The 11,291-nt window shown below is 33.7% G+C and overlaps 1 protein-coding gene across 4 annotated transcripts in view; it reads right to left on the bottom strand.

Annotated features, from left to right (window-relative positions):
• The window catches only part of Fut8 (fucosyltransferase 8), a 295,897-nt gene that overhangs the window by 180,157 nt on the left and 104,449 nt on the right, over positions 1-11,291 (bottom strand). For all 4 annotated transcript variants that reach the window (XM_048798521.1, XM_015490234.2, XM_048798520.1 and 1 more), the window contains exon 2: positions 7,314-7,404. In XM_048798521.1, the coding sequence (XP_048654478.1) occupies positions 7,314-7,339 (26 nt within the window). In that variant the 5' untranslated portion in view covers positions 7,340-7,404. The remainder of the gene's footprint in view (positions 1-7,313; positions 7,405-11,291) is intronic.

Below are 11,291 nucleotides of genomic sequence, written 5' to 3'. Positions count from 1 at the left end.
GGAGGGGAGGGGAGGGGGGATAGTAGAGGATAGGAAAGGCAGCAGAACACAACAGACACTAGTATGGCAATATGTAAATCAATGGATGTGTAACTGATGTAATTCTGCAATCTGTATATGGGGTAAAAATGGGAGCTCATAACCCACTTGAATCAAAGTGTGAAATATGATATATCAAGAACTATGTAATGTTTTGAACAGCCAACAATAAAAAATTTAAAAAAAAAAGAGAGATAATACAACCATCAAAAAAAAAAAAAAAAACCCTAACAAGACCAATTAAACTGCAAACTTATACTTGAGTTCATCAAATATTTATTTTGCTTTTCCAGGAAATAGTTTTTGAATGAATATTATGTTCTTTATTTGTTTTCTCTTTTTTATTGATTTTATTATTTTTTTAATACATGACAACAGTGGAATGCATTACAATCCTTATTACACATATAGAGCACAATTTTTCATATCTCCATATATAAAGTATGTTCACGTCAATTTATGCCATTATACATGTACTTTTTTGCATTACAATTATTAATATACATATATATCACAATTATTCATATCTGTTTGTATATAAGGTATGTTGACTCCCAATTCAAGTCTTCATATATGTACTTGGTATAATGATGACCATCATATTCCACCCTCCTTGCTAATCCCCTTCCCCTTCCCTTACCCTCCCACACCTCTTTCCAGGAAATATAAAGGGAGAAGGAAGGCACCAATGAAATAACAAAACATGCCGAAATCTTTTCATTCCAATTAAAATTTTGGTCTTTAAAAATCACTACGAAACAGATCTGCTAAGAAACCTCTAGAAGTATTTACTCTGTTTTCTTTCATTTGGAAATTCCAAGTTCTAAAGTAGAACCTTTAGACAAATACACAGTTCATCCTTTCACTTCTTAGCTCATTTACACTTAGTCAGTTTACATACATAAGAAATGTGCCCAAATAATTATCCAGCTCAAGGTAGGGGTGGGGATAAGAGATGAGTTCAGACTTAAGGTAGAAGTTTGCGCAGGGAACATGAGCCATGTAAAAATATGATGCTTGTGCTACAGTGATGCAGCTCAATTCACAATAGCTAAACTGTGGAAACACCCCAGAGATGACCTTCAATAGATGAATGGATATATACACAATGGAATACCACGCAGCCTTAAAGAATGAAATCATGGCATTTCCAGGTAAATGGACAGAGTTGGAGAATATCATGGTAAGCAAAGTAAGCCAATCCCCAAAAAATCAGAGGCTGAATGTTTTCTCTGATAAGTGGATGCTAATCCATAATGGGGGATGGGGTGTGGAGGAACTTTGGATTGAGCAGAGGGGAAGGAAGAGATGGGAGGTGGTAGGGGGGAGATAATGGAATGAGATGGACATTATTATCCCTATGTATGGGTATTATTGCACAAATGGTGTGACTCTACATCACATACAACCAGTGCTTCCTTTATGTAAAAGAATAAAATAAAATTAATTAATTAATTTTAAAAGAATATGATGCTTGAAGAAGACTAAAGAATGTCATGAAAGTGATTCACATTTAAGTAAATCTAATTAAAATTCATCGAGGGCTGGGGATGTGGCTCAAGCGGTAGCGCGCTCGCCTGGCATGCGTGCGGCCCGGGTTCAATCCTCAGCACCACATACAAACAAAGATGTTGTGTCCGCCGAAAACTAAAATTCATCGAAATACAACATCCTTAAAAATACAAACTCTCTAGGGGCTGGAATTGTGGCTCAGCGGTAGAGCATTCGCCTAGCATGGGCGGGACCTGGGTTCGATCCTCAGCACCACATAAAAATAAAGGCATTGTGTTGTATCCATCTACACCTAAAAAAATAAATATTTTAAAAAATACAAACTCTCTAGTTCATCAATGCAGCTCTTTAATACAACAAACCATATATACATTGATTTCAATCCTATGACTATGTCAAAGAAATTATACTGATTTGACACACAAACTCAATGATAATATTTGATTCAATTCAAAGCTCATTTAATGTGATTCACTTATGAGTACTGACCCTAATTCCTCAACTAAACTTTAATACTGGTTTAATTAGTCCTTTATCTCGTAATTACCAAACAAAAAATTTTCAGTACTGATTAATTTCAAGATCCACCCACAAAACCATTTATGTCAATAAACTCAAATCACTTAAGAAAAATAAATAAATAAAAGCAAAAAAGATGTTCAAGTGGCTGAATTCTAAACTTAGCACTCTATGCAAATTCCTTCTAGATGTGGTTATGCCAAGTGAACAGTCCTTTAACTCCATAATTTCCTATTTTCACAATGAATTACATTAAGTGTAAATGCAATAAGCTACTGTATCTCCCACAAAAATATCTTAGAAATTCATTTTCCCTTATTATATTCCTCCTACCAGATATTGTGATTTTTTGTATCCAAAAGATCTATCTAGCAAAACTCAAATATTCATATAAGATTTTAGCCAATTTAACATTCAAATTCAAAATGTCCTAGACTATACTAGGAACTGAACTTGAACTACAAGTTTATAAAGCAGGCATCATTGATCTTATGTTAAAGGAAAATGAGGTTGAGAAAGATAAAATAATTTGATCTCAAAACTACCAGACATTAATGATGCCACAAGAAAAGACAAAGAGAAGTAATACTTGTTGCATGACAAATATGTATCAGGCATGCAACACACTTTTACACACCTTTCCTCAAGTAATTATCATCACTGCTTTGTAAGGCAAGCATTATTTCCATTTTGAAGATAGAAAACTGAGGAAAGAAGTGACTAAAAGTTGACTAAGATTTATATACCTAGTTAGCAGCCAAGAAAAGATAGAAATTCTAGATTTTTGTCCTCAAACTTTACTTACTATGATCTGAGGAAGTTGGTTTGATTTGTTTTATTTATCGTGTTTATATTCTACAGAGAAGAAAACAATTTCAGTGATCTAATTTTAATAAAATGATTTCCAATTCCTTGAGAGAATTGTATCTGTGCTGATGATTTCTGGTAGGGTCACTATCATGAGTCTACGTGACTATGTTTTAAGAACCTCCATATTTTATGAGATTATAATTTCCTATCTTAACTACTCAATAAATAAACTGGAAATGCTTAAACAAAGATCTTTACTCCAATGCTTCCAGGCTGCCATCTATATGAGAAAAGGCTATTTCCCACCATTACTCCCTTTTAGGATATTCTCTCAAGAGCAAAATATAGGACATTTATAAATGCCAATTAATGCAAAATATAGAGGTTAGCTAATAAATGCCAAACAATAACAATGGTGCAGCATTTAGCATACAAATGGATGTCAACCCAGTATTAATCCAGTATTAATGAATTAATACTGAAAGCATTTTTATCACCAGAATAGCTGCTTTGCAAAGAATCAGACCCCTTTTTAAATCAGAGGCAAATAACTTAAACATCAGTTTAAGCAACAAAGAATAGGAATTAAAGTGTAGAGAAAGAAACTAAAATTCTCTCCATCCTATCCTGTGACCTTATATTTCAATAATTTAAGCTTATGGTACTGCTCCCCACCACCTAGCTCTAAAAGAAAGAACAGTAGGATAACGGTGGTCTTAGATAGAAAACATCACCATTTCAAACAAACCTCTCCTTTAGAAAGAGAAGTAATACTTGTTTCAAAAAAATCAAACCTCTCCTTTAGAAAGCTCTGAAATTTATCACACAACGTATTTTATCTTCTATTAGTCTTCTAAATCCATTTTAAAAGTTCATCTTCCTTTACAAATTCTCCCCTGTCCTTTCTTATCTGCTTCTGTTCTTCCTCAAGATCACTCAAAAGAATTAAGGTAGAAATACACAGTGAGCTCAGGCCAATAGTTATCAAACATTAACTAGGCCAGAATGTATTATTAATTAATAGTAGTTTTCAAATTTTGTTCTACTGAAACCAAGAGTTGTATGAAACAGTTTTAGTATCTGACATTAATTTAGGGAAAATCTCAAGTCATCGTTGCTTCAAATATGTCTTCTGTTCTTTTTCTTTTCCTTCTGGTATTCTCAATACATGTATGTTCTACCTTTGGTTGTTGTCCCTTAGTTACTGTATATTCTGCTCCTTTTACTAGTCTTTTTTTTTTCCTTTGTTTTGTGAAATTTCTTCTGACACAGCCTAAATCTCAGAGAAATTCTTTATGATGATTTTATCTCTGCCATGTCTCAGTCTGATTCTGATGCTTGCTCTGTCTCTTTATACTGCTCTTTTGCCTTTTAATATGTCTCCTAATTTTGTAAGTTTTCGTTGGAAGTTAGACATGATGTGCTGCGTAAAAGGAACTATAGCTATGAGGGCTTTAGGAAATTGTCTCCTTTGTCTCAGTACCAGGTTCACATTCTTGATATTCATCCTCTAAGGCCAGAGAGTTCACTAAGGACAAACATTTGCCATTTGAAAATGGATCACAGGAGCAGGAATAAAAAGAGTACTACCAGTGAGGTTCCAGATGCAGGATCACAATTAATTCTCAATAAAGAATTTGTGATCGTGTATGTGTGGGTTTGATATTTTTTTGTTTGTGTATTTAGCAGGTTTTTTCGTTTGGTATTTTCCTCCTTTCAATACTTAAATATTTCACTTCACTCTCTTGTTTACCTGATTTCCTGGGAGATATAGGATTAATTCTTACTTTTGTCCCTTGTTGCAGTATCAGGGTCACATTCCTCATTTTGGCCTAGTTTTATGGGCCAGTGCTCATTTTTGCCATATATGTGCAGTTTGTAAATTACTTGTAGTAGAAGCAGTGAAACAGTAGTGATAGGGAGGTTGCAGAGGACGTTTCAAATTATAAGTCCTATGATTAGGTCTCAGTCTTTTTAGTGAGCCTGTGCCCCTGACAGCAAGTGCTTCTCAGTCTACCCCCACTCCCACCTCCTTAGGTGGAGCAGGATGATTAGAGTCAGCAGGAGTTGAATACTTCCTTTCTTCACCCTTCCCCAGGTCTGTTAGGTTCTGATAAAACCCTAAAAGGCTCTAGTAAAGTACTTGTAGTACTTGAGAGCAAACCTTGTTAAGAAGAACAGAATGCTCTGGTATATTTCAAAATGATTACTTTTCCTCTCCTGTTGTTAGAAGCATCAGGGGATTTCTCCCCACCCCCCTTTAATATTCACTGTAGGAACTGGTCAAACTCCTGAAGGGAAAGTCACAAATGACTTTTGTCATTATCCCTATGACTTGGTTCTCTTGGAGTTTTTAATACTCAAATTTGTTCACACTGGGCCTCAATAATTCTTACAATTCAGATTTGCTACGCTGGCAAGAACCCTATTGATTCCTATGGTGGTTTCTACCCCTGGATTTCTATTCAAATAAATTGCAATTCTGTGTATTTGTCTTTGTCCAATTTGGGGGCAGCAGTTTGCTCTATGACTTCATTCTCTTAAGTAAGAACTACTAACTTTTCGGTTTATTCAACTTTTTATGTGTTAGGACAAAGTGATGAATTCTAAGCTTATTCCAGGCTGAACCAGAAACCACATTTTCATTTCTCACCTTCACATTTTACTAATTGATTAGTAATATATAACACTTATGAGGGAGAAGGAAAAAACTTGGAAATCTGAATGTCTCAATGGCACATATATTACCTAAAATATGATTAATTCGTTTTTATAAATAAAAATGGGGCGGGGCTGAGGATATAGCTCAGTTGGTAGAGTGCTTGCCTTGCATGCACAAGGCCCTGGGTTCGATACCCAGCACCAAAAAACAAAACAAACAAACAAAATAAAAATAGTATAAATTATTAAATACACTTCCTTTCTTTCAGAAGCAATGAAACATGGACAATCAAATATTGTGGGGATCATTTAGATCTCATGTTGTTATTATAAATTAAATTGTTTCCTGAATGAACACCCAAATATTAAATTTCCATAGGGAATATAGAAAAAAAACTATCCTAAAAAAAAAAAAGCTATCATTAAGTACTACAATTCATTGGTCATCCTTATTGCTTAATTTTCAGAAAAATAAAGCCTGTTATTTTATTCCTGAAATAGCATTATCATATTTCTACACAAATTTAAGTTTTAGAGATTTCCTCTAGAAGAAAAAAGAATAAAGAGAGAGAAAGCTAAATTTTTATGCAAAATGTGGCACTGGGATGCCAGCCCCCAACATTTGCTATCACCATGAAATTAACATTTATCGAAAACAATTTACTTAGAAAATCTTAATCCACTGTATAGTGCTATTTGCTGGCTCTTACAGCAAGAAATACAGCCAACTTTTTCCCTCAAATCAAACTGAAAAACACCTTCTTATATTTTATATTACTTGTTTAAACTTTATTTAACTGAGTTTTAATCTACTTAACTAAAAGAATGCTGGTTTAATAAGTTAAGGTAAATAAATGTACTACATAATTCACCTTAAGAAATCTAAAAGCACTATTATAAAATAATCCTCAAACTTAGTAAGACTATCAGAATGACCAGACCTAGGGGATATTAGCAGTATCTTCACTTTACATATATATATATATATATATATATAAATTTTACTTCAGTATTATTTCTATATCTGCGATACAATACAAACAACAGACATCTCTAAAGCCTTTAAACAGTACAGATAATGAACCACTACAAAATTAGAAACTTGGGCAAAACTTTAAACCATGGGATAGCTACATTCAGACAAATAAATTTTCCTAGGAAGATAATGAAGAATTAGAGTGAGTTAGATGGGTTGGATGATCAGAAAAAGGATAGGAAAAAGCAATAACAAGTGAAAGATTTTATAAATATCTAGAAAAAAATTTTTAACAAAAGAAGTTAGTCAAATGGAACAAAAATGGCTGCCTGAGTAAGATGGAAAAGAATATTGTAAAAGTTCCACCCTGAATTTACAAAAATATAAAACATGAGACCCTACATTCCTGAAACCCCAAAACAAAGTCAATATCTAAGTAAAACTGAAACTTAGTATTTGATATAGTTTCTAACTACAATAAATAACTGACAAAGCAGATTCAATTATGTCAGCTCACAAGAGATAAAAATTTAAAACATCAAAAGGAAAAAAAAAAACTTAACCTATCTAGTTTTATCAGAGTTACATGTGTAAAGTAAACTGTTCAGGTGACCATGCCTATGTAAGAGACAAGATGGTCTAACAGATGGAGCATAGAATGTACACCTGCTCCAGAAATTGTCATATGATTATATCATCTCTAAAAGTAGACTATATTGAGGAATAGGGTTCCTGATTTATAAAAGGAGAAAAATTTAACAAAGCTATTTTATATTAACTGTGAAAAATGGCTTACCTTCCTTTCCCAAGAAGAGAAGACATTCATGAAACCACGGTAATCCAGGTGAATATATTATTGCTTAAATCTGGGTCACAAAAATTATTAGCTGTTCAAAACAAGACAAAAGAAAAAAATGTTAATTATTTTAAAAATACACATTTACTTTGTTGTTAACATGAAATATATCTCACATGAAACCATTCAAACAAAACATATATCCCCAAATCTGCTTCTCCAGGGTAGCTTCTTTGAAAGTAAAGACTAAAGAAATAGTTTGAATTATTTTTTAAATTCTTGATGGCTAAATGTGAAGAGATGTAGTTTTAAAACATTGAGTCTTTATAGTTATTATCCTATATTAATATTTTTCCCTCAGAAAGAACATGGATTTTGCCTAAGACAGAAAGGAACCACAGCTTTAAAAAAGGAGGCAAGGGGGAGGGGGTCAAGAACATTCAAATAATTTCAAGGACAAAAAAAGAATGTTCCCCTCCAGAATATATTTACAGTCCCTCATCCAGAATTCAACTAACATCCAACTGAGGAAATCAGCCAAGCTTGACAAATTAAAATATTTGTAATCTGACAGGTTATCTTCTATAAATATTCAAATATGGACGTTTGTGTGCATGCAAGGGTCTCCACGTGCCAATCAAAATGCTTTGTTTGGGATCCTAAAATTGAGCACTTTTTTCACCCTTTTGTAGGAATCCCCTGAATCCCTAACTTTCATTTTAATTCTCTGATTAAAAGGTAATCTCTCTATGGGTAGTCTGAATTAAAAATTAAAGGGTAATATTCACATAATCATCAACAGCCAAAAGCAAAGAATCCATGCCTTTGAAAATCCAGGTCTGTAAAGAAAAAAGGAAAGATCCAGGAGCGGGAGAGGGTATTGAGGATCTAGAAGGATGGCAGCTAAAAAAAAAAAAAAAAAAAAGATTAACTTTTTACTCATCTGATCAGTTATGCCTTGGTAATATAAAACCCTAGATGTAAAGAACAATTAGCACACTTTATAAATTTGGTTTGTATTCAAAGTTCTATTTAGAAAGACTGCCATTTATTTGGCTCAAGGCAATGTCCCATATTTTTATGACAAGTTTGAGTACTTGAAACTACAAAAAGTGGGGAAAAGCAATCAGTATGAGATTAAAACCAAACACACTTTTTGAAATCCATAGACAACCCTATCATTAAGAGAAATCAATAATTAACAGCAATAATGGCTTTAATGAAGACAAATTGTCTGAGACAATTTGCTAATTGTTTCATCCTATCTCCCATTAGTCAGTTTCCCTTAAATATGCATAAGATTACTGAAAAACCTCAGATCTTTCAGGAAAAGGACAAGTGATAAGCATACCTCTACATTCAAGGCAGGATTAAATTGTGAAAGAAAACTCAACCTATCCAGAGGAATCTGCCTCTTTGGTGATGGCTCAGAATAGATCTAGATCGGTAGGTTTGGAAGAAATTATTTTACTTTATGATTATTCACCACTTATAAAAGGAGAAAAAATTAACTTATTAACAAAGCTATTTTATATTAAGCCACCATCCAACTGCAGGTCCAACAGTGGATCCAAACCAAACATTAGTGGTTCTCAAACCAGAGAAAGGAGAAAAGTCTGGTTTAGGAATCAGTAACTTCAGCCTTCTCTGAGAGTTGTTAGAAATGCAGAATCTCAGGTCCTGAGGACATACTGAATCAGATTTAAGCATTTAAATAGATTCCCCAGTGATTTATATACTCATTAAAATTTGAAAAGCTCCCATGGGAAGGAGAATAGTAGAATGAAAGAAAAGTTATAATCTTCTGTTCAAAGCACCAGGTCACTGTTCAGCCAATATGCAGCCAATTCTTAACCTCTAGTTTATAGCATCATTACTCCTATCATAATTGTTTATACTCTAAGTAAAGGCTCTTGAGAAATAGGAACACCTCAAGTACCAAAAAAATTAGTATCTAATGATTAAATCTCAGATCCCAAGAAAGCTCTGACACAGTAATCTTAGAAGTGGTCCTATCTCATGTTCCCAAATCATGTTAATTAGATAAATGACAGTTATGTGCTACATAATGATATTTTGGTCAATGATGGACCACAATACAATGACAGTCCCATGAAATTATAATGCCTAATGAAGTCTCAGTCATCTTAGTTTGTGTAAGCATACTCTATGATATTCACACAATGATGAAATTGCCTAACAATGCATTTCTCAGAACTACACTCATCCTTAAGCAATATATAGCTGTGGTTAAAATAATAGCACCTCCAAAAAATAAAAAACAGCACCTCCATTCCTTCAAAATCCTTAGCACTATGAACATTTGGGGTCCTACTAACTAGAATATGCCAACATGTAACTAGAAAAGGAGGCTATTTGGGCTGATTATTCAGCTACTGTTTCGCAGCTCCAAATCTACCCTTTGACTAATATTTACCTCTACTGAAAATAGAACTCTGAAGCTAGTTTTCTCTTTGCCAAGTATCTTCCTCATATTAAGGGCACTAGAAAAAGAATACAAGCTTTTGTCAACCATCATTGTCTCAGCTGAGTGAGGCCCTCCATTCCAGCAGTAGCAGTTACTTGAAACCACCATCTTTTATTGGCATTCCCAGAAGTATCCCTCAGAAATAGCAGCAGCGAAGGCAGTACCCTTCTAGAGATTTTGAATCCCAACTCTATATGCCCCTACTCCAACCTCTTTATTTCCTGACACCTATGTATGGATGGTAGCTGCTTTCTGCAATTATTGTGTCTGTCCCCTTTTGCTTTTGTCAGTCCTATAAGACCCATATAATCCATTCCCTTTACTAAATTTTCTTGAATGCAGTGTCTAATATGGATTTTTTTCCTGGACTGATCTTAACTGATCCATCTTGTGTAGATGGAATAAAATTCAAAATGATCTTGATCACTTTGGAAAACTGTTTACCCAAAACATGATAATCCACAAGAAAATATTTACTGCCTCTCCTCCCAAATAGATGCAAGATGGAAATGGATGTAAGAAATACAATTGATAAAGAAGAGGAAGCACAATCTAAGAAAGCAATATAGTGAAACTCTAGTATCATAATAGAAAACACACAGTAACTCTCAAAAACAAAGAGCCAGTAAAAATTCTGATACAAAAACTTTTCACTTTAAATAATAAAAATCATGTAAGTGCAGATATGGAAGGAACTTTATTATTCTGTCTCTGACATTATTCACTTTTGTTAAAGCAGTTTTGTATTTAGTTTGGGTTACTACACTTCAAGCTGTCAAGAAATCAGTGAAAGTACAAAGAAGATTACACAAATGATAAAAGGAAACAGAAAACATGAACCCTGAAGAGTCTAAAAATTAGACATTTAGTCTAGTTTAGTGAAAGGAAAACTCTGGCCAACACATTAGCTGTCTTCCAGTTTAAGAGTTCTGACCAACTGTATTTCATCTCTCTAAAGGAAATGGGTTTACCTTAGAAGATGACAAAGTAAAAGAAGACATTTATGTCTCCATTTTAACAGAGCTTCTTAGTTTACTGGCTCTCCTTGAAATGACTAACATGGTGGCTCTTAATGCTAACTGCACCTGAGAATTAATTACTTAGGAAATTTTTGCAAAAAAGAAAAAATGTTGTTGTTGTTGATGATAATGATGATAATGCAGCACAGAATCTCTATGCCAGAGATCTGATTTATCTTGTCTGAGGCACAGCTCATCATATTCATAAAAATTTAAAAATTCTCAAGTGTATTACATACTGACAAAGGAAATGAGAATCACTTAATGGAACATTCAGTAGCTTTGCTACTCAAGGTATGGTCTGAAGACTAGCAACCTTCAGATTACTTGGGAAGCTTGTTAGAAAAGCAACATCTCAGGACTATTGCAAAACTACTAAAAAAGAATCTACATATATTAACCAAACCCCTAAGTAATCCTTATGGCACATTCAAGTTCAAATAATAATTTGAAATGAATGGGGGGGGGGGG

The sequence above is a fragment of the Marmota marmota genome, unplaced genomic scaffold, assembly GCF_001458135.2.
Source record: "Marmota marmota marmota unplaced genomic scaffold, marMar, whole genome shotgun sequence".
Lineage (NCBI taxonomy): Eukaryota > Metazoa > Chordata > Mammalia > Rodentia > Sciuridae > Marmota > Marmota marmota.
This window is presented reverse-complemented; position numbering and strand designations above follow the sequence as displayed.